The sequence below is a fragment of the Rhea americana genome, unplaced genomic scaffold (genome assembly GCF_003343005.1).
Source record: "Rhea americana isolate MKP2758 unplaced genomic scaffold, rheAme1 scaffold_147, whole genome shotgun sequence".
Lineage (NCBI taxonomy): Eukaryota > Metazoa > Chordata > Aves > Rheiformes > Rheidae > Rhea > Rhea americana.
In genome coordinates, this window is record NW_028185561.1 from 1,467,546 (window position 1) to 1,491,768 (window position 24,223).

The 24,223-nt window shown below is 42.9% G+C and overlaps 1 protein-coding gene and 1 long non-coding RNA gene across 2 annotated transcripts in view; one reads left to right on the plus strand and one right to left on the minus strand.

Moving 5' to 3' along the window:
* LOC146599090 (uncharacterized) overlaps window positions 1-24,071 on the minus strand; it is a 38,923-nt gene extending 14,852 nt beyond the window's left edge. The window contains exons 1-2 of the long non-coding RNA XR_014895110.1: window positions 23,996-24,071; window positions 20,899-21,018 (exon numbers count right to left, since the gene is read on the minus strand). This is a non-coding gene — a long non-coding RNA (uncharacterized LOC146599090). The remainder of the gene's footprint in view (window positions 1-20,898; window positions 21,019-23,995) is intronic.
* Window positions 20,056-22,750, plus strand: RIPPLY2 (ripply transcriptional repressor 2). Its single transcript, XM_085299222.1, has 4 exons — window positions 20,056-20,145; window positions 20,282-20,357; window positions 20,549-20,613; window positions 22,555-22,750. The coding sequence occupies exons 1-4, from the start codon at window positions 20,066-20,068 to the stop codon at window positions 22,715-22,717; spliced, it is 384 nt and encodes a 127-aa protein (XP_085155348.1). The 5' UTR covers window positions 20,056-20,065; the 3' UTR covers window positions 22,718-22,750.
* Window positions 24,072-24,223: the final 152 nt, after the last annotated feature.

The following is a 24,223-nucleotide window of genomic DNA, read 5'->3' on the forward strand; positions in this document are numbered from 1 at the left end:
AGTGAAATTTGGCTCATGAACATTGGCATCTGATCTTGATCCATTAAAAAGATTAGAAAGAAAGCAATCAAAACATCAATAACCACAGAATTTTTCTTATAGCCACGAGACACCTTTATCAGAAAGCAAAGGTTTTATGAGGAAAATACAGAGTATCCGGTGCACCATAATGATCTGCAAGTATCCTACTGTGCTTTTTATGCATGCAGAGAACAGAACATACTTTCAGTCTGTTTTTATGATAGATTCTGAAATTGTGCAGCCTAAGAAGAATATTATACAAAATCTCAAAGGGCTAGGACAGACTATGAAGTTCTTCCTCAAAACGATTGTTCACGTTAGGTGCTTTCATAGATGCTGCCCGAGGAAAGACAGTCAATCTCCTTATTTATAAATAATCCTATCTGAAAACTCTGTACTTCCCTCGGCTACTTTTGTGCATTGTGTTCGACAAAGGTACAGTACGATCTGCTCAGAGAATTGCAGAGTTATCAAAATAACCTGAGAGTTTCGTCTCAAGGTTTATAGCAAGGAAAGAAAAAAAAATGAAAGGCTTCACATTCAGCTTCTCTGCCACACTGATCTCTGGAGAAAAGTCAGGTCATTCTGATACCATCAAAGAAATGCTGTTTAAAACCGTAACTCAGAAATTCAGCAGGCAAAACAGAACATATGGAAAGTGTGTGAGCAGGATGATAAAATCAAATCACCTCTGAGAGCCATCTACTCAGGGACAAGCTTGTGAGGGGAGCTTCTGAAAGAAATAAAAAAGTTGTTGGCAATGCTTATGTATAAGGACATCTTGAAAACAAAGAAGAATAGAGTATAGACGGATATATTTGATTTACAGAATAGATTTTAACTGCCCAACCTGTGATAGAGGATCTTGGGAACAGTGTGCCTTTCCTGCTCCCAGTGTAACCATGCCAACAAACATAAATTACATTTACACACTTGCTGGTGGCATCTGCATGTGTGCTGCAGACAGAGGCTTTGGTGGTTAGAGACTTGCACCCTGATATCTGCCATCCTGCTCCTTACAGCCACCTCTGCTCCTTGCTAGGCTGCTCTTCCCCTCTGAGGACCCTGGTATTTTTTCCATGTGTCCCCACTCCCTACTCCTGCTGCTGCCACTGCAGGGGATGCTGCTCAGAGGCCTGGACATACCCTTCTTCTGCTCCCCCTGCCCCCAACCTGCCTGTCCTGAAGGTTTGAGACAGGCTTTCCTCCATCTTAAGGCCACTGAATATTGAAAATCTTTTCTGAATATCAGAAGAAGTGTCCTTGGGAGAGCTAGAAACCCTCCAGCAGGCCAGGAGGATGGTCTGTTGCCTCCTAGTTAGGTTATTTTCTGGAGAAATCAAATACTCAAATTTCAGTTCCTTCAGTTAGAGATCACAGAATGACAGAATGGCCGAGGTTGGAAGGGACCTCTGGAGATCATCTAGTCCAACCCCCTGGCTCAAGCAGGGTCACCTAGAGCATATTGACAGGATTGCGTCCAGGTGGGCTTTGAATATCTCCACAGAAGGAGACTCCACAAGCTCTCTGGGCAACCTGCGCCAGTGCTCCATCACTCTCACAGGGAAGAAATTCCCCCTCACGGTCAGGCTCAACTTCCTGTGCTTCAATTTCTGCCCATTGCCTCTTGTCCTGTCACACGGGGCAACTGAAAAGAGTTTGTCCCCGTCCCCTTGACACCCTCCCTTCAGGTGCTTATACACATTGAGAAGATCCCCCCTCAGTCTTCTCTTCCCCAGGCTGAAGAGGCCCAGCTCTCGCAGCTGTTCCTCACAGGGCAGGTGCTCCAGCCTTCTGATCATCCTCGTAGCCCTACGCTGGCCTCTCTGCAGTAGCTCCATGTCTCTCTTGTACTGGGGAGCCCAGAACTGGACACAGTACTCGAGACAAGGCCTCCCCAGGGCTGAGTAGAGGGGCAGGATCACCTCCCTCGACCTGCTGGCAACACTCTTCCCAATGCACCCCAGAAGACCATTGGCTTTCTTGACCACAAGGGCACATCGCCGGCTCASGGTCAACTTGTTGTCTACCAAGACTCCCAGGTCTTCTCCGCAGAGCTGCTCTCCAGAAGGTCAGCCCCAGCTTCTACTGGTGCCTAGGGTTAATTTTCCCTAGGTGCAGGACTCTGCACTTGCCCTTGTTGAACCTCAGGAGGTTCCTCTCCGCCCAGTTCTCCAGCCTGTCCAGATCTCTCTGAATGGCAGCACAGCCTTCTAGTGGATCAGCCACTCCTCCCAGCTTGGGATCATCCACAGACTTGCTGAGGAGGCACTCTGTCCCTTCCTCCAGGCCATTGATAAATAAGTTGAACAAGACTGAATGGAGTGTCGACCCCAGGGGACTCTGCTAGCTATAGGCCTCCAACTAGACTCCACGCCACTGATGACGACCCTCTGAGCTCTGCCTTTCAGCAAGTTCTCAGTCCACCTCACTGACTACTCATCTAACCCACACTTCCTGAGCTTATCTATGAGGATGTTATGGGAGACAGTGTTGAAAGCCTTGAAGTCAAGGCAGACAACATCCATTGCTCTCCCCTCATCTACCCAGCCAGTCATTTCATCAGAGAAGGCTATCAGGTTGGTTAAGCAGGATTTCCCATGTTCATCCACACAGGTCTGCTGCCTCCTTTGCTTGGTTTCTTACTCATAGGGATGCACTGCTCTTGAGCCTGGAGGAAGTGATGCTTGAATATTAACTGGCTCTCTTGGGCCCTCCTTCCTTCTAGGGCCCTAATTCATTGGATTCTTCTAAGTAGGTGCCTGAAGAGGCCAAAGTCTGCTCTCCTGAAGCCCATGGTTGCTGAACAATGCCATCTCATGATCACTGCAGCCAAGGCTGGCCCCAGCCTTCACATCTCCAATCAGTCCTTCTTTGTTTGTTAGTACCAGATCCAGCAGTACCCCTCTCCTTGTTAGTTTGTCCATCACCTGTGTCAAAAAGTTATCATCAGTGCTCTGCAGGAACATCCTGGACCACTTGTGCCTACCTGTGTTGTCTTTCCAGTAGATAACAAGTTAACAGAAATATCCTGGGTTAGCACATAGCTGAGATCTCCTGGCTTTTTATAAGAATCGCCAACTCCTTTTCAGCCAGTAAGTAAAGCAGAAAAAGCAGACATATCTGATGGTGGTCTGCTGTCAGCCCTACCTTATCCTTGAATTGAATCTTCTAATTAGCAATTTGTTTTTTGGCTCAGTTTGGCATACACAGCTCTGTGGCTCTGAATACAGAGTTCCTGTACCCATAACAGCTATGGCATTTCTAATTGTAGTACGATTTTCGCTTTCAGGAAGGCTGGTCATATGTGGAAATGTAAAAGGAACTGATCCTGATGATAAGGACGACTAACTAACAAAAGAGCACTTGGTGCTTAGGTCATGTTCCCTGAGACAACAGCCTGACAACAAAAGGGAACAAAAGAGATGTGATAAATGAGAGTAGGACTCATAAGAGGAAATGAAACACAGTTGCAAGCAACAATAGTGAAATAATAGTGATCCTCTAAATGAGCCAGCACCTTCCTGTAAAACCTACAAGACACAAAAAATACACATAGGGCAAAAAGGCTGATTACTATACTTATCATGCTTTACTTTGGATTTGTAAGTAAGATGTCACCTGGAGCCAGTAAAAGGGTAAGGACTAAATGACATGTTAACTAGCACGAACATTAATTGAATCAGCTGAGCCTTGTGTGCACATAAAGCTTCCAAGATGTATTTAAATAATATTCCTAGCCTGTATTTCAAATGAAAAATATTTTTGGATATAAGCATTTTCATTTCTTTCAAAGTTGTAAGACAACTTTTGTCATTTAGCAGTAGGACATGAATTGAGGGGCACAGTAACTCTGTAACTCAATCTGTTCTTTTGCATTCAGTTTGAATGGAATAGAAATGATAAAGAGTATCAAAGCAATAACCAGGCCTATGGCCTAATGTTTTCCAATGCAAAGGGATGCAGCTGCTTTGGGTGACATTTTACAGAAAAACTGATGTGTTAGAAACTCTCTCAGCTTTCTCATTGTATACTATAATCAAAAATATAAGGAATAAAAAGATCTTTTTTGTAAGTTTTTTTTTCCCATTTGACTATAGTCTTCCACTGATGAGTTCAAACATGGCTTAATTCAAAAGCGAAATGACATATCACTTCAATGCTCAGTCTCATTATAGAAATTTAGTTGTAGCTTTCTTAAGTCGGCTATACGGTCTACCAAAATTCATAGTGTTTACTCAAGGGACTTGCACACTGAGTGAATTATAGTGATGTAAGTGAACCCTTAGCAGAATAGGTTTCACGATTTGTATTTCCCTCTGCTGTAGGGGACACGATTATATATATTTTTTTAGAGGTACTGGAAATCACAACCATTTCTCACCTCTTTCCCAGCCTTCCCCTCATTGGTGAACTGACTAAAGAGAGCAGCTCTAAGTTAAAATTACGCAGGGAGCATCACAGACTCGTCCTTTCCAGTAAGCCTTGGCGCTCCCAGCGCTCTCAGCTGGATGCCACCTCTGCACCGCCAGCATGGACAATGTCGAGTCCTCTGCACTCTCACCCGTCAACCATCGCTTAAAAAACCCCAGGAAAGGGAATTCTGAAGAGCAGAACATTATACAGCCCTTCAGATGGAGAGAAAGCTCTGCTAGGGGAGAGGATATGAGTAATTTGTTTGGCATGGAGATGAAATAGCTGTGCTGATAGGACCATTTGAAATGCTGAGAAGTGCTGGCATGCAGATGTTGGCCCATCATGATCCAGACCTCTGTATATCCCTGCACATGCCTGTGCACGTGTTCTTTAGATATTTGTATAATACATAGACTTACCAGCTACAAACTTGGATGAAACTAGCTTCAGTCCAGTAAGAGTACTGTTATACTTGGCTGTAAGAGCTTTTAAAAAATCAACTTCATGTTACTGGGGAATATTCTGTAGATTTAATTTCCAGTTGCTTAGGGAGTTTTGGTACGGGAAGACTATTTAGGGTCTTCTCATCACAAATATCCCTCCTCTTACCCCCCAAAATAATTTCATGTATACACACAAAAGGTTCCACTCACAAGGTACAGAATAACAGTAAAATTATCTTCCTAAGTGAGAAGTGTGATTAGCACTGCCTTGTTAGAAAACCTTTCAGGACCATTTGCAAAAATCGCTTAAGTTGTGTTGTTTGCATTAGCACTCTGAACTATTTCCAAGCCTAGACCAGATCTTTCTGTTTGCTCAGGCGTCAGGGAAAGTGTTAATGTTTACTGAGTCAGAACAGGGGTTGCTTAAGGAGCTTAATTAAGTTTATCATCCCTGGCCTACAGGGTCTCAAGGCAATCACAGACCATCCTGAGCCACTGAAAAAGGCAGATAAGCACAACACCATTTTCTGTGTTTTCTAGCAGTAATTAACTGCAAAGAGTGGAAGCATTGGTCTGGAAACAACAATCTGTTCCTACTGTTACTTAGCAAACATTTTTCTTAGCAAATTCCCACTCTAACCACAGAGTATGAAATTGGGAATAATAATTCTGCTTTGAAGGGTATATATTTCATACGAACAAAATATGCTTATTTTCATTGAAATAATCAGAGATGGAGGCTGTTCTCCTTCATGCACTTAGGGAATACTTGATATTCATTTTTATTTTTCATTTATAAATGAAAGCCCCCAGGATATAACAACTTATTTGGAGCTGTTCATCTTGAAATTATCACTTGGAATCCAGCCCAGTTTACAGTAGTCAAGGGTTATTACTCACTGAGTAGAATTGGAAAAAAAATGATAATCTACTTTTCTGTCCAGCTTTTAAATGACTTTACTTCAATTAGGAGTTAAGAAGAGCTGTCCCAGGCTATACAAGATGCCTGTCTCAACCACCGTTCAGTCTCTGACACCAGATGCAGATGCAGGCAGGAGTGGGGCAAGTATTCATCTTTCCCCTGACTTCCTAAGCCCAAGAGTGTATCGAAATCATGCTCTCTGATACAGCTGTCTCTCATACATCTGTCTTTCATGGCTAAGCCCAATTCATTTTTTTTTAACTTTATGCTTTTGGTCTTTACAGCACCCTGTAGCAATGAGTTTCCCGATTTGATTACATGCTGTATGACAAAGCACCTTCTTTTTTTAAGCTTGTTGCATGGCAACTTTACATGGTGCTTCTAGATCTTAGATTACGAGAAATAACTGTTTACTATCTCTATATCATTAATGGTCTAGAGACATCCAATAAAATTACTTAATTCACCTTTTTTTTTTTTTTTTTTTTTAAAGCAGAACGGTCCTATCCTGTTTATCCCCTCATGTAGATGCTGTTTCAAGTATCTGATCCTGCTTGTTGCCTTTTTGTACCTTTTCCCTGGTTACACTGAATCCCTTCTTCAAGAAGGGAGAGAAAAATTTCATTCAATACTCAAGATACAGTTTCACCAAAAGCTTATGAGTGATATAACGGTGGCTCTTATTTTGATTTCTGTACATGACAATTTGCTGGTACCTTAAAAGATGAGTAGTCCATTTGTGAAGTGTGACTTCTGGCTGTACAAGCCGTGCTGACTGCCTCCAGCAGAAAACATTCACTTTGGCTTTATTCTTCTAGCTATCCTGTCAGTTCCTTTTGACTTGCTGTATCATTTGGAAGTAGTTCCTGTTCTGAACTTAAAAATTACTGGAGTAATTTGTGTGCACATGCTTGTGGGTGTAAGCCTTTTCCCTTTTTACAAGGATATTGGATTTGAATACCTCAGGCTCACTGCTACGGAGCTGTTCCTCAACAGCCACACATAGAAATAGGCCCGGCAGATGGCTCCTGACGAAGTCTAGAGTGACTTTTCCTCTTCTGGGTTATCTGACCAGGTGGGCTGAGAAGCAGTCGCTTGTTGAATTGAAAACTGTCACCTCTGCATAACACCATGCTGTGAATTTCTTCTAATCCCCTGCAGACAGTTAAGTCTTCTATTTTACCTGTACCTCCAACCCTTTCAGCTCCTATCTTAATCTGTGGGTGTTTTGCAATCATTGTCACCACCTGGTCAGGTCATTAACAGTATAGCCCTGGCCATCAGGTAGATTTACCTTGCTCAACTTCAATCATTTTGGAGATAAGCATTTTGTTGGTGCTTGCCAGATAAGGTCAACGGAGAGGAACAGATGCTTGTGGAGGAGGGCTCCATCCACCTGCTTGGGATGAAATGGGCTGTCCTCTGGATATGTCTATCTGTCCTCTGAGCACTGGACAACTCACTTTTGGCTACCATTCCTCCTCAGATAGGGTATTTCAACTCTTATTGATTTTATGGCACATTTTCATGCTGTTAACTAGTTTGAAACATAACTTTTTTTAGAAAAGAAAGACTGTCCTCTAATGATAAAATCTTTGCTATTTAGATAGCATTTATATGCTGGTATTACAACGCATTTATATGCTGGTATTGGAATATCGGACGGATTGTCTCCTACCAAGTTTCTTAGATGTTTATTATTAGCAATATTTAAAATGAAATGTTCTAGTTCACTCATCTCAGTTCTTAGACTCCTAGTATTTGCGCAGAGCACTTTCATATTGAATCTGGATGTAATCCATTTATATATGTCCCATTTTATTTGGAATGCTTAAACTGACCTTGTTGTTTCCTGTCTGGATTTTATCATCTTCTCTCATGCATGTGGAGCGTTTTTGGTTTTACCCTTTAGATAATGAGTCACTCCAACTTGCATGCTCTTCTGCACCTGTCATCTTGTCCTCAATCCTCAATTTAAAAATTCTCCTAAGGCCTTTTTCAATCTTGAGTGCTAGCAGACTGCTTCCACTTCATGTTTAAAGTTGTGGTTTTCATGTATTCTGCATTTGACTTTATTTTGTCTACTGGAATGCTAGTTCAGGAACACAATGATTTTCAAACAATACTGGAGATACTCAGTGGAAACAAATCCTAGCTGATAAATAGGAATTTGTGTAATGTCTCCACTGGAAATATAGCCAAAAAAAGTCAAATTCAGCGAGGGAACAGAGATGCATGGTGAGTCTGTCCATCTTGCTGATAGACCTCTTTGATATGGCTCAGGCTGGGGTAGAAGGAACGGTTTGTGCGTCACCTGCTGCCTGAAAATTACCATGGAAAATAGCAAGAGAAGGGGAAAGGGAAAGGGTAGGGGAAGGAAAGGGAAGGGAAGGGAAGGGAGTTCCCCTGTGGATTGAAGTTATTAGTATTCGTAGTGTGGTGATGGGGAGTGAGGAAACCAAAAGCTCTGTGCAGAAATTCTTCTATGTGCGGTGTATCTAGAAGCCCCCGGGTATTTCACAAATAAATGTTGATTATAATTATAGCACTAGAACATCTTCTATCTGCCAGTGAGTCTGCCTCGCACCTGCTCTTCTACCACGGAAAGAGAGCAATGAGAAAAACCAGCGGCTGCAGCAGGAAAGGGGGGGGGGGGTGTGGAAATCAAAACCTCACTCTTCAGAAAAGCTCTGTCAGTCTTTCTTCAAAAAAAAAAAAAAAAAGGGGGGGGGGGCAGAAAGGACACGCGCCGCGCTGCGGCACCACGAGCAGGTCTGGCCTCCTGCCAGTGGCACTGCACCGTCGAGGGGCTCCCCGGGAGCCTGGGCACGCAAATCGCAGCAGATCTCAGGGGAGCCAGCGAGGCTTTAAAACGCCACTTCCTTCCGAGGCCCCTGAAGCCCTTATAGACTGTCGGCTGGGTGCAAGTCAGGATGATTTGGGTTTTTCTTTTTTTTTTTCTTTTTTTTTCTGTTAAAGGCAGAAAATGCACTAGCAAATGAAGCCTCCACCTACTCTGCAGTTCTTACATAACCCATAGCTTTCAGCCATTACTAATATAAGTCAAAATTCAAAGAAAAAGACTGTGGTTCAGCAAGGTCCTTAAGAATATATATAACACCAGTGGCTCTGTGCCGCTTCACGTTTGTACAAATGAGGCCTGGCAGTCCCTATTCGTGTCCTCTGTGTCCTTGCTGCGTGACTCAGGCAATGGATAAAACAGACTTCAAATACGTATGTTAAAATGCATTTAAAATTCTTGTTTCAAATAGCTGCTAAGAAGATCTGCATTTTAAACAAAATATTATTTAATAATATTGACTCAATGCTTACGTCCTGCACAGCAAGTGATGTCTTGCAGGGCTGAGATAGTGAAGCAACCATTTCTGTGGTGAGATCCGCATTTTGCCTGGAAAACGCACTGAAAACTCTTGGGGTTTTAAAGGATTTCTTCTTAATAGCAGCACCATTAAAAAAAAATATGGACTTGTCAAAAAATTACATGTTTAGAAAGATACATCTGACAAAGTTTATGTTTATTTTGTGGTAACTTCCAGCTAGGTCATACTTATTCAGGTAAAAGTGAATTGAATATGTACCTTGTGCATATATATGTGTGTGTGTGTGTGTGTGTGCACGCGCACATATTTGCATATATATATATATATATATGAATGTGTGCAGTTATGTATATTTTTATGGTATATTTCTTTGGCGCCAACAAAAACTGAATGGCAATAATATTGTATGTTTAATATAGCCCTCAAGTATTTCAATTAAAAAAAAGTCAATATGATGTGAGTGATGCGAGCTGTTGTTTTGAATAAAGTCCCAGCTTAAGAAGACAGGAGGTAAATGTGGTGGAAAAATTTCAGAGGGTTTTTCTTCATACTTATGCTGCAGTAGTGCCTGGAGGCCAGAGAGAAACTTGGCTGACTAACAAAATTATAATTATTGGGAGACTTCTGTTGTAAAGCTGCATCAGTAATTCGGAAAGTGGGATCTGCAGAATCCTTAAAGTGTACTAACAAGAAAAATCTGACAGGAGAAAAATGAAAAGGTGAGACAAGAAAATTTACAATAATTTAAAAATCATAATGATTTGGAATTTGTATTTTGAATGCAAGAAAGTACAAGTGTTTGGTATGTGATCATGAGACTGCAGCCACAGTTGGGAGAAAAAAGCAATCAATAAGATGTTGAGCAGAGGAAGCTTGTAGAAACATACAAGATGCAACTTTAAAAACTGTGATAACTATCTTCAAATTTTTTTTAAATGGCAAGTTTATGCCTATCAGCAAAAATTTGCTACCATCTACTTTTACATTTATCCTTGCAGTAATCTGAATATATGTACTCGTATCAATATCAAACATTGCACCTCATGGTTTAACACCTTTTATAAAATATTAATAATTAATTCAATATTTTGATATATTTTATAGTGAATGTTTTAACATTTTGAATATAAAGTTGGCACATATAAACACACACACAGAAGCATTTTAGAGAAATAAAAAGGGGAGAATCTTCTGCAGAAACTCCAGATGGAGTAAAACAGAGATACATCTGTCTCACACTCACAAGCATTCGTGTGTCAAGACAACATTATTACGACTGTGATAGCAAGCACCAGAAAGTCAGAAAAATGCCAGAATCATAATTGCCTACACAAACTGAGTTTGTGCAGGTATGTGCATTACGGCAGTCTGGATGGCACAAGCACGTTCTGCTTTTTCGCAAGCCCCTTCCCTCTCTCAGTGCCCAGAATAGATGATGACGATTTATTGAGTTGTGGTTCAATGTATCATTTCTTTGCCATACAGTCTGCAGGCTCCGACTTTTTTCTTGCATGACAGAAAGTTGCAACCCACATTTCCAAATGGTGCTCTGATGGACTTCCCTGAGATTCTCCTGTAACGCTGGCAAACGTAGTGGCAGCATGAATTAATGAACAGAATTCACGGTGCCTTTAGCAGTGGTGCGTGTATTACCACTGCTGCCATTTTATACACAGCCTTACTGTCCAGGAGGCCCACTAGACTTGGCTGGTCAGTCTGAGATAACGATGATCTCGTTTCTACATAACCTTGCATTATACAGTACGGCATGATAGGTGTTGATCTGAGCTGCAGTTATGAGCCTCAGCCCCAGAGTGTCCAAGCTGTTTAGGTGCAGAATTGCAACAGAGAATTTGTGACAACAAACCCTGGAGGGGATGAACTGCAACATTGCTACAAATTAGACTACAGGCTCATATATCAGGCCCACAAAAATATAGAAATATGTATGGGATATATGAGATATACGGGATTCATCTTACCTAACTTGAGACATCTGGAAGTTAGTCATTTTAAAGCTCAGCTAATCATTCTTTAGAGTCAGTAGAGAAACATAGACTGTGCTAGCCATCTTACCTGTCCTATACATTTTAGGCATCCTAGACATGTTTTTCTAGATTTTTTTTTCCTTTACTCTGACAGCAGCCTGAAGTCACCAGGTTAGACTTAGGTGATTAACCTTTAGACGCTTAAGTTGGGTGAGCTAAATTACATGCAAATCTCTGTGTTTTTTTTGTTTTTTTTTTTTTCCTTTTCAAGAGTTCCATTAATTTTAAGTGATTGGCTTTGCAATGTTAAAAAGTGTTCCCCTATCACAGTCTAGGAGGTGAATTCCTAGGTATTTAGAAATGTAAACTGAAAAACTAAAAAAATTGCATCAGATATTGCCATATAAGCATTTAGATAGGAAAACTTTGGATCTATGATGCAGGCTCTTGTCACTTGAACTAACAAAGTGTTAGCAGTAACTACTTGCAACTCACTAGAAGGTGATGGGACATTGCCACCAGGTTTCACAGGCTTTGCCAGGGGCTAGCGACTCCCAAGGTCCAGGCTTTGGAAAGGCATACACTGGACCCACAACTCCTCAATCTATTTTTTTCTGAGCTTGACACCTCTCTTCCTCCCCTTCAAATGTACAAATATCTTAGTCATTTCTCTTCCCTGTTTTGGCTCTATGCCTCATTTCTTACTATCTAGTCACAGATTTCACTCCTTCAGACCCCTCTCCAGACCACCTCTGGGACTGAGACATCCAAGCCCAACCTCCTTCACCTGGAAGAACCTGTCTCATGCCTTAGGTTGTTTGCCCTGATTTTTGCCCAGTTGTAGGCGTTTCCAGCCCTGCCCATCCTCAGTCCTTCACCACAGTTTCTCACCCTCATCCCTCTCTCCCAGTTTCTCCTTCCACCCTTGGCCATCTTTCACCCTTGGCACCACAATCTCTTCTTTAGGAACAGATTTCCCTTTTGGAGAGGCCCAGGAGCTCCTTCTAAAATCTGTCTGGGAACTGGCTCCCCTGTTTGGGAATGATGCGGTCTGGGAGGCCGTGGCAGGGGAAAATGTTGCAGGAAGAGTTAGGTCGTCCATGGGACTGAGGGGAACAAAGGGAGTCATCTTCATGAACATGGTCGACCATCACCAGGATGGCCATGTTCCCCTGCCATCCAACCCCAATTCCCCTTCATTGCCTTTTTCAGGCTTAATCTTCCCTCCATGTAATTAAAACTCCCTGCTATCTCCTCTGAACATCATTTCTATCCCTGGTTCTCAATGACCCACAAACCCCATTCTCTTCCCAGTTTCTGTCTGGCACCCAAAAGGTTGTCTCCTTCTCCACTCCGCTCCCCCCACCCCCCGCCATCCTCCTTTTGCTGCAGTCCTTATGTTTGGGTTATATGAAGGAAGTTGAAGAGAGCAGAAGGAAAGCAAGCGCCACCTGCTTTGGGTAACTTGCTCTGAGAGGTACCCCAGGCTCAAGCAGCACAGAGCTCCACTTGCAAAGAGAGCCCTGGTCAGCTCTGGATGGAATAAGCCCAAGGCAGATTTAATTCTTCAAGGAATTTAGTAACTAAATTCTTCAAAGTCTTTTTAGTAAGTGAGTCAAACTGTCATCTGGAAGTTGGCCACATTTGAGTGGATTTTCAGAGACAGACCAAAAGGCAAATGGCAAAAATTGCCATGATGAGGCCTCATCTGGAGTACTGTGTCCAGTTCTGGGCTCCCCAGTACAAGAGAGACATGGAGCTACTGCAGAGAGGCCAGCGTAGGGCTACGAGGATGATCGGAGGACTGGAGCACCTGCCCTGTGAGGAACGGCTGCGAGAGCTGGGCCTCTTCAGCCTGGGGAAGAGAAGACTGAGGGGGGATCTTATCAATGTGTACAAGTACCTGAAGGGAGGGTGTCAAGGGGACGGGGACAAACTCTTTTCAGCTGCCCCGTGTGACAGGACAAGAGGCAATGGGCAGAAATTGAAGCACAGGAAGTTCCGCCTGAGCGTGAGGGGGAATTTTTTCCCTGTGAGAGTGATGGAGCACTGGCACAGGTTGCCCAGAGAGCTTGTGGAGTCTCCTTCTGTGGAGATATTCAAAGCCCACCTGGACGCAATCCTGTCAATATGCTCTAGGTGACCCTGCTTGAGCCAGGGGGTTGGACTAGATGATCTCCAGAGGTCCCTTCCAACCTTACTGATTCTATGATTCTATGATTCTGTGAAAAAACTGGTGCAATGGCAAACTTCATGGTCCGAAACCATACACAGCTGTTGGAAATGTTAGGCCCTCCTCCCCCAAAGGGCACTAGACTATTTTATGTTGCAATACACTGTTTCTGTTGTTTCTTCCTCATTCTTATAAATGGCTAAATGATTCAAGCTATCTTATTTTGATTGTAGTTTTCCCCCAAATTAAGTTTGAGTAAAGCTAGTGTGGAAAAATTTAGTCCAGAAAAAAAGTTGGGAAGTTATAAGCAACTGAAAATGTGATTTTTAAGGGAACTGACAGGTGCTGCTAAAAATAAGTGGTATCAATATTTACGTCAGGTGCTTCTGCCGTTCACATGCATCTTAGTTAGGAGAGACAGACCATGAGGAAGGCTGTATTCCTTGTGTTCAGTGCTACCACTTAGGATTCCTGGGATGTGAGCTTGCAATTAGGAAATACCAAGATCCTGCCACAATAGAATTTGCATCCTCATGACACTGGCCATTAGAAGTCCCCCTCCTCTGTGGCGACAGACAAGAAGGAACCGCAGGGGTAGGGGTCTCTGTCAGGACTTATCTCCGAGCACCTCTGTAAAAGCTCTGTCATCCTTGAAGTACAGTACAAGATACTGTGTGTATTTTTCAGAGTTGGCATTGCTGTCTTTAGGATTCATGCTGCTTTTCTCAGGTGCCTGCTTGTCAGAGGTATGGCTCAGGCATTGCTGTTTCTTGCAGTTAATTCCCTTCTGCCAGAGATTAACTGCTGAATGATGTGATGTATATAAATGCATCGCAAGTTTAGTGATATGCATCCTGTGTAAGGATTGATGCTGTACCTGTCTCAGAGATAAAAGGGAAATGGAAAATCAACCACTCTGTTTCCATGACTATCTTTGCAGCCAGGGAAGCAATAAATCCAAAGAAATGCTTAACTGAGCGGGTCCAGTGTGAGACGACAGATGACACTGCAAAGGACTGTATTACCAGTCAAAGGAGTCAGATCAGGACATTCCAATGATTATCTAATTTCTTTGTCTTTTCTGTCAATAGCTGTTGGGCTAGAGTGAGTTCATTTCATTTGGCTGCTTCTCGCTTCTTTTAAGTGGCGAGAGGGCAAATCCTGCCAGTACCACACTGCAGCACCGAGAGCTCCAACTGCAGCAAACCCTGTGACATTGTGCTGCATTATGCTGAGTGAGCCAGAGACTTCTGCTGAGTCCCAGCATTAATCAAGTATCAGCGTTTCACTAACTCCCATTCTATTAAAAGAAATGACAAGATTGGTGTTCAGCACCGATGTCTCTGTTTCTTATCTGCGTGGAATTTAAAGTGCCCATAACTCAACAGCAAAAGATACTCCTATTTTAAAAAAAGATCGCTGTAGCAAGTGGCAGATCCCATTACACATCCTTAGCTCCTTAACGTGTTGCTTTCCCATATGGGTACATTATCCTTTACCATTTGCCAGCATGGGCCTGGGAGTGGAGAATAAGGGGGAGGGAAATGAGGAAACCCAACCTGCTGTGTGGAGTCACACCTTGCCACATGTACATGCTGGGGCCTCCAGTGGGTGTGCTTGTGCCACACACACAAGCACAGACATGTATTTCTTATTCCCCAGGAGATAATCAGTGACCACCCTCACATTTCACATGACCACTGGGTTTAAAACAGTGTCAAGGCTGGAATAAACCAGTGCAAGTTTTGGGTTTTCTGTCTCAAAGACTGGCTGGACTGTGGAGATTTGGCATTGCTGTCCCTCTGGTGAGGCCATTCTCTACTGAATCCACTAATCCTATGTGATAGCGCACCTCACGTCACAAGGAACTGGGTTCCCAATAGCACAGAGAGGGGAAAAGACATCTAGAAGTGCATCCCTTTTTCTCACAGTATTTTCCTTCCAGTGTTCCTGCAATTCTTCATGTCCTATCAAGTAGGAAGGGAAAGAATCATTTTCTACATAAACTGAAAAACAGGCATTTAATGACACTGCATCTTAGTCAAAATCCAGAGAGATGAGGAGGAAGAGGGATGGAAATGCTCTAAGATCATTTCACATTGTTGAGCTCTAGGCCTCTGAACACACCTGCCTATAGAAAACACTAGGCCCCGAGGCTTAAGTGGAATTAGACTGTCTGAATAAGGGTTGCATTTTTATAAATGAATAGGAAGGAACAAAATACGACAACAGCAATAGGACAAGCACAGTTTTTATTAGCCAAGCTATAGCCACTGGTGATGAGAACAGATTTATCTGCTGAGTAAGTTCTGTTATTTTTTTTCAGAAGAAAAATGGATTTGTATTTATTTTATTTCTTATGACCCAATCTGGATCTCACTGTATTTACTAAAAGATTTAAACCTGCAGAACTCCTGAGCCACATTTGCTTTCAGACACATTAGTGACATCTAAAAACACTGTATCAAAAACAAACAATGGTGAGGATAGAGAGGCTGGTAAAATCATCTGTGCTGTTATTTGTTCTTTAGAAACTGATGTGTTACTTTCAAATTAGAGCACAAAAATGTGCTATATATATCATACCACAAATAAAAAATGTTTGACACCTCATATCTTAGACACTACTGCAAGGTTTCCAGTAAAGCACTTACATTTGTGCATAGATTTTTATCTACTTAATCTTTACACAAATTCCACTTGCACATGCAAACTTTATATTTACTTGTAAAAAATGACCAGTTTAACAGCTAAGAGGTCACGCATGTAAATAAATGACACATGCATATATGGGAAATATCTGCATGCAAATACCAGGCATACTCTCAATTTTCAAAGCCTTTTCCTAAAATTTTATCAAAATTAACATCAAGATGAAGCTAGGCTATAAAATAGCGAAGATTTAATTTTTTCTGTTGTTCATTTGCCTCAGTCCAGTCTCAGTAAGCAGAGGAGCAGTTTCCTGGGATCTGATCCTGCCTGTCTCACTAAAGCAAATCTCTAATATTAAAAATCAAGCTCATTTTCTCCATACATGAACTCATGCAATAATTTTCATACTATGCACCATATTTTACTAATAAAGTCTATCACTGCCTTCACAGAGGCTAATCTGAAGCCAGCTGAGTGTTCTCTGTCCAGATATTCCCATGTCCAAGTGTGATTAGCACTGTCTTGTCAAATTTAGCTCTAAGCCATTTGTGAACACCTTCTTTGTTTATAGTAGCACAGTCAGATCTGCACAGACCTCTGTGTTTGCTCTTCTGTGTATCCTATTAACAGTGCATTGCATTTCAAGATGTCATACTGCAGAAAGCCACAAAAGCACTTTTAATCAATTTCAACCAAACCGAGTGAATTAATTTCACCATGGATAAATACTGCATGCATTCTAAGAAAACTAAATTGTGCTTTTAATTATACTGCTCTTAATTATACTGTGCTTTTAATTATTACAGCTGTAATCCACAGCGACTGTGCAAGAATTATTTGCACTGCTTTTGAAATAGTCCCATTGTAATTATACAACAATCCCTATAAAAACTGAAGTGTGGCTAAACAGAACTGAACCCTTTGGGTTTTTGAGTATGGCCTGCTTGGAAAGTGATAGGTGGAAATATATAAATCTACATTAATCTTGAGAGAAACTTTCATGCAGCTGAAAACTGACAGACATTTTTATTACTGTGTGAAAGTAAATAAAAAGATACAAAATTTTTAAAAAATATTTTGATTCTACTACAATATTTACAGCATAATGTAGTAGATTCCAACTCTCAGCCTTGCTTTATTAAAAGCAGTCTAGAGTTATATATGTAACTCTAAGAACAACCTTCAGCTCAGCATTTATGGTTTTTGTTAAATACTGAAGCACAACAAATCTGAGACAAAATTTGGAACTAAGGCACAAGCAAAATTGTTTTCATTTCATGAGTCAAGAATGCATAGAGGGTCTGCCTCAATCAGATTTTTTCTTGAATTCAAAATGGTACTTTCTACTACTATATTTAAAAAATGTTAACAGTGTTCTATCAATCCTGTTTGACCAGCTGTTTGCTTACTGACTGTATGTAGCTCCTCTTTGTTTTAGCATGATTAAACCGTAGCTTGGATAGCAATGTATGAATGCAGTATTACTTTTACTCTGAGCATAAAGTTAAGAAGAAAAGACAATCATACAAAAAACTAAATCAAATTTCTAGCCTCTATTTAACAATTTCTAGTCTATATATCAAGAGCCCCTGGAGTATGGCAAAATATTAGGTTATTTTAATTTCCATGGTGTCAACGACAATAAGGTATTATTGCAAATACAGACATAGGTATTTCTCTCAATAAATAGGACTTCATTACTAAACTACAAGGCCAAGAAGAGTCATTTAGTGTGAAAATATGCAGAAGAACAACAGCTGTTAGTCATTATTTCCTCCTTATCCTTTCAACACCTCTGTTCCAGTTTGTTTTCTAATGGGTAAGTCTCACACTCTTCTTAGGACATTTTCTCATTTGGGGCAGGTAAAAAGTATTTGAAAAGAATTAAGGGTCACTGAATAGACACCCCTTCCTAATTTCTTCTTCTGCTGCTCTTACTGTAGATGATAAAACTCACTTTTATGCTTTAGAAAATGAATGTCATTGTTATGCTCAAATGGTCCTTTGTCCATGGCAATATGATAGAAGATGTTTCTATTTTTCCTTCGACAGCCAACTTTTTGTGTAGAGCCTGTGTTATATTTCTTGAAAGAGAAATGCCAGCTACAAAAATTATTGCTCTCACTTCATTTAGGCAAAAGAAAAATCTGTCATGTGACAGTTTTTAAACATCTATTTTACACCTCACCTCACTTGACAAGGTTTCACACTAGCCATTTGGAAATAGAAGAAAAATTGCTTATGGAAGAAATCTGGCTTATGATCAAACTCACCTTACTGCCCAAGTTATTTTGCTCCATTCCCCGTTCTCTATTTCCCTTCAACTGTAAGACAAGCATTTACCAGTAGCCTGAGCCTTTTGTTCACTCTGATTTGAATTAATCCAACTCTAAACCACAGGCAGGAAAAACACAGACAACATTATACATCACAGTGCAGCAAAACTACTTTGGAAATCTTATTTTTTAAAAAAGTTTGACTTAACCCTAAAGTGCTAAAAATGTATTTTCTTTTAGTAAGTCCTAAAATCATAATGGTTACCAATTTTTCCAAGTGAGTTAATGGCAGAACCCCCAAAATGACAGAACACGTCCATTGTTCGGGTCAGAATATATCAGATTATGCACAAACTTAAAAGCATGCACCTTTCCATCTATTTCTCTTTCATAGTAAGAGGCTGTCTTTCTTCAGAAAGGCAATTCAGTCTACATCTGATTTTGACTTGACCAAAAAAAAATGCTATTGGCATATTTAATTAAGTTTATTATGTTCCCAAAAAACTTCCAATATGTGCCACTTTTTTACAATCGGTACTGCTGACACTGCTCTCTAGTTACTGAACCGGATTTTGCTGGAGATACTATAGAGAAGGTGCAAGAAATATCTGCAGCTATGTGTGGGCAGTGCTGAGGTAGACACACTGCTTATGGCTGAACTCAGACGTGATACTACACCACAGGACACAGTGCCTTGGACTGTAACATGACTCTTTAATGGACCAGTAAATTGACCTGGATTGAAACACGGCTTCAGAATCTAGGCCAGCTTGACCCCGCCATCTTTTCCCGCTTCCCCAGGGCTGTGATTATTACTATCTGTTAGCTCTTTTGTATGACCGCTACCTTTGCTTCTGTTCCCCTCACAAACGAGAGACTGCAGCCTCAGAAAAAAATATGAGACACTTCCCAGAAATAAAAAAAAAGCTCCATGAATACTGGGGAACAGGGAAACGGCATGACTTCGGCCTAAACCATGTGTATGCAGGAAGAACATCTGATGCTAGCAGTGAAGTAAATTATCAGGACCATAGGAAAAAAGAATCAGTGAAGGCACATTTCCCTGGTAAAAAATGCCATGTAAATAAAAAGCCACTATGCTAACCAAATAAAATGATGCTGAGGGAGAGTATATCCTGGAGAGCATTGGGAGGCGACGCCTTCGTGAGTAAGGTCCCCCAGAAGTGTCATTTCCCCCGGCGCCCCAGGGCTGTCTGAGCACTCTGCGGGAGACACGGGAGGCCGCCCCCCACCTCACGACGAGGTCAAAGCCCCGCCGCCGCGGGTAAGATGAACCCCGCAAGCTCCCGCCCGGGCTGCCTGGAAAACGTGAACGAACTGATGTCAGCCAAACCCAGTGCATGGCGCGGGCGGCTGAGCGCGCTGCGGCGCGGAGGCGCCGCGGGGAGGCTTGCGCGGGGCCGCGGTTCCCCCGCGGCGTTTCGATGCCGCTTCGGGGGAGCAACAAAAGGCCGCGCGGGCTGCGGGCGGCGAGGCCGGGGCAGCGGCAGCACGGGCAGCGCCCGCCGCCCCGTTCCCACACGGGCTCCCCTCCTGGCTGCGGCCATGTGTCCGCTCAAGTGCGATTAACACCGACTTGCCAGCTCTCCCCCCCGCACCGCCCTGGGCCATTTGGGGCATGCACGCGTCCACGCTCCGTGTTTACACAGCGGCGCCTTCGCGCGGAGCCTTTTTGTTGTTGTTGTTGTTGTTTATCGCGCTGGCAAATGAGCCGGGGGAGGTGGGCTCCGCCGAGCTCGTCAGCCGCGGGGTATAAAAGCCTCCGGGCCCGGCGAGTGGTGTTGCTGCCGCCTTAGCGGGGATCGGCGGAGCATGGAAGGCGGACGGATGGGCTGCGGCTGCCCGCCCTTGGCAGCGCTGCCCTGCCGCAGCTGCTCCCAGGGCCCGCACGGGTACTGGCCTCCCCCCTTCCCCCCTTCCGCCGCTGTGGTGCGCGGAGCCGGCCGTGCGCCAACGGCCCGGCGCTAACGGCCGCGCGCGCGCGCGCCCTAACGGTCCTGCCCTAACGGTCCTGCCCTTCTGCCGCAGGTCCGCGCCCTTCTGGAGACCCTGGGTGGCCGCTCAGGGCGAGGTGGCCCGGCGGCCCGGCCCCGGCCCCGCTGTGGTGAGTGTGTGTGTGCGGGGAGGGCGCATGGGGGTGGGGGGCTCCGCGGGGCGCGCATCCACCCCGCGGCATGGCTGCGTGTGTGCGAGGCGGGGAAAGGGCTTGCCGAGGTTGAGCTCCCTCCCCGAGGGTGGGCACTGCGCTGCTCCGAGCCGGCCGAGAACGTGATCTGTGTGCTCTCTTGCCCCCAGGCTCACAGCCCCTGTGGGCTGGCGGAAGCCTCCCGAAAGCTGGCGCAGTACACGCACCCCGTGAGGTAAGTGGCTGTGCCGGACCGCCTCGGGTGGGCTTCTGCGGGGCAGTGCCGGCGCTGCTGCCCCTTGCTGCTGCTGCCTGGGCTGGGCTGCAGCTGGAGGAAAAAGATCGGCAGTGCTGTGCCCCACTTAGGGCTGTATATACCTCATATAGATATATATCTTTCTCTCAGATATGTACGTAGCTATTTAAGTACCTTCAGAAGGACATGGCGGGGGGGGGGGGTCTAGATTCCCTTGAACTGATGGGTCCTTCAGCAAGTGATTGTCAGCACTCATTGTCTTACCTGACCTTTAAGGTGCTCAGGTGCTTCTGTAATTTTGGGACTTAGTTACATAGTGATTATGGCCATCTCTTTCTGTGATGGTAGGACTGGCTGAAACACCTTGCTGCTCATTTCTGTGCCCTGGAGGGGAAAAAAACTTTATGTAAGGAGGGGAAGGGAAACAGAAGAATTGGATTAGTTCATGGACTATTTCACTGTGACACTCATAATGTCCATACCTGTACTTGCTTCCTTGCATTGGGAGGGAAATGGCAGAAGGAGAGGACAAACTAATATTAAAGCCAGCCTTGTCAAGAGAAATTTGTGTAATTGCTGCTTTAATGATGAAGGCAATAGTATCTGCATCTACAAACTACTTAATCCAAAAGTGTACATAGTCATCTTGTAAACAGAACTCATCAGCAATGTGGAACTAACAGAAGAATACTGCCAGTTCTGATGAAGGCATAAAGCAAATAACTACAGCTGAATCCACAGAATATTCTGTGTTCAGCTAGTACAGCTGTACTAGCTAGCTGGTTGCAAGGTGGCTGAACTAATAACATAGGTTCTTATTTCAGATAAGAAGCCTCTCCCAAATCTATGCCCTGACCCTTAAATGCTGAGGCATATACTACCTAAGCAGTCTCAGTGAAGTCAATTGCTGCAATTGCTTATGGGCTTAGATGTATGGGTAAATGCTGCAGGGAACGCTGGGAGTGGAGAAATATTATGAAACAAGTATCAGCTACAATACTGCCTCTTTTGCAGTACAAAGTAACAGTAACTGAGAAAACATTCTTGTACCTGCTAGAAAACCAGCCAGTTCTATAACTTGATGTATTTCTACTATGAACAAGATTAACTGCTTTTGTCACATCTTGCTAGTTTCTAATCTTTGGAGGTCTCTGTTGCGCATTTCTTTCTGATATCTACTTTCAAATTGTAAGCAAAAGAGGCTGCTAGTTGAAAAGAAACAGGAAATATGGATTATATTAGTTGGGTAATATTATCTCACTATCAAATGGCCCTTGGTAAATGGTGAGATCAGCAATTTGTGTGTTAATTTCTGAGTAGATCATGGAAGCTAATTTGAAAACTAGGGCCACGGGGCATCTTTAAGAAGTGAAGCAGATGATTCTTCTTGGTAAGACAGGACTTTAATGAAATATCAAGGCCTGATCCTCTTAACACTAAGATTAGTCACTATCATTCCTTTCCACTTTGAGTCTTGCTTAGACAACTGTAAACCAGAGCCAAGATCTGACCCTCAACAAAAGCGCTAACTTAATCCAAATATATTGGGGACCCTGTTGAACACCTGTTACACTTCCTGGGAGTTGTTCCCATGAGGTCAGTAGTACTTGGATCAGGTCCCAGGAATCCTATTAAGGTACTAGTAATAAGTTTCAGATGCAGTGGATCTCAGGCTTCAGAGTAGTTCTGCTAGAAAACTAGGGCTTTACATACATTTTGTCTTTCCAGAAGAAAATATAGAATCCACAGAATATTTCTATATTGAAGTGGAAAGTAGCTTAGTGATGACTGAGAGTGTGTGTGGGGGGGAGAACTCATGGGAAGCTGTCTGCTAGATAAATAGAACTTCACTGCTTCTTATCTGTCAGACTTCAAGTAGAATATGTAACAACAAATAAACCTATTGTATACTTGTTTCAGACTATTCTGGCCCAAATCAAGGTGCTATGATTACTTATACCAGGAAGCTGAAGCACTTCTGAAAAACTTTCCAGTTCAAGCTACAATTTCTTTTTATGAAGACTCAGATAGTGAAGATGATGATGAACTAGAACAAGATTCAAGAACAGAATCAGATTGCTGATTGCAGGAAAAGCCAAGACTACTTCCATGACATTCTAATTTAAACATAATATAAAAATGTATTATAGTATTTTTAAAGATAATTTATTTGTATGTAAGTTATTAATAAAACTGAAATGTTTTCTAATTTTACATGAAGCCTTTATTTTGTTCTAGTCCTGCCCCCTTTCAAGGCAGAGAAGGTGTTGATTATAACTACTTTACACCAAGGAAATACAATATTTGACTTCTGGGCCCTTGTTTTGTAGACTATAAACTTGGGCACCAATTCTAGGAGCAAAAATTTGGGTATCTTGCTTTAAATGGTTCTGTGATCATATGACTTTTGCCATACTTAACAAGAAAAGGTTTTTCTTTGTGGTATAATAGGCCCAAAGTAGAGGCACATCAAGGAATTGTTTGGATCAAGTATATTGTGCCTGCTGTTATAATGGGATTTCAAACCCTTGGGGGAGGGGAGAGAGAGAAGCAGAAAAACCATCCTCCAACTGGAGATGAGGGTCTAAATATTACTTAAAAATAGGACAACTTGATTAAACAGTTTTTGCTTCAGTGACTGAAGGAAGGGTTTGCCTTAGATTTCTCTTGTCCATGAGCTACAGTGGTAATGTAAATGCAGTGTAAAATTATTTTGTGTGTGAGCTGGACATCAATCATGTGAATTTTTCTGTTACTATAATCAAAGCAAAGTCTGTACTACGTTGGTAATTCAAAGAATGAGCTGCAATAACTACAGTAATAACCATCCAAACCAAAGCCCCTAGAAGGGCAGGGATCCAAAATTTTAATTCAAATACCCCTGTCTGGTACAGCCTATGTATATATCCCAAACCGTCCTTGCCTGGCCCCGGCTGTGGTGCGTGAGGTCTTGCCTTGCAACAGCAGCCCTGCAAGACTTGCTCCACCACATGCACCCTGAGCACGCCTGGCACGGCATGGCAGGAAGGAGCACATCCCACGCGAGCAACAGGTAAGACTTTGTGTTCAAAATGCAGGTAGCAGTTATAACTATATTGCAATATATTATACAATATATTTATACGTTATAATAAACATAGATAAATCTATATATATGTAAAATACACAGATGTGTATGATTATATGTACTATAATATATACTAATATATTTTAGAAACTTTAATATTTATATATAATAGTTGCATGTATTTTATGTAAAGTATAATAATATATATTATGTATAATATATATTTTCATATATAATAATTGCATCATCTATTTTAATCCCTGTTACAATAGTTCCGGGGGTTGAACACCGCACCTGAAGTTAGGAGAGCGGGCTGTAAGAGCATCCCTCGGCCAGGGGCGTACAAGGCACCCGGGGAAGGCCCTCACCGGCTGCGCGGCGCTGCGCCCCGCCCCGTCCCTGGCGCGCGGCGCGGCGCGGAGGCGGCGCGCGGCGGACACTCACCTTTCCGCTCCATGGCCGCTAGCGCCGGTAGCCCCGGGTGCCCCGCGCGCCTGCGCGCTGCGCCCGTGCCGTGCTGCG

What these genes read in the sequence shown, in the direction of transcription:
- RIPPLY2 (XM_085299222.1), top strand. Translation starts at nt 20,066, where the DNA reads ATGGAAGGCGGACGGATGGGCTGCGGCTGCCCGCCCTTGGCAGCGCTG. An exon ending in CCGGCCCCGGCCCCGCTGTG is followed by an intron (nt 20,358 to 20,548) that starts GTGAGTGTGTGT and finishes TCTTGCCCCCAG; the next exon opens with GCTCACAGCCCCTGTGGGCT. An exon ending in CAGTACACGCACCCCGTGAG is followed by an intron (nt 20,614 to 22,554) that starts GTAAGTGGCTGT and finishes TACTTGTTTCAG; the next exon opens with ACTATTCTGGCCCAAATCAA.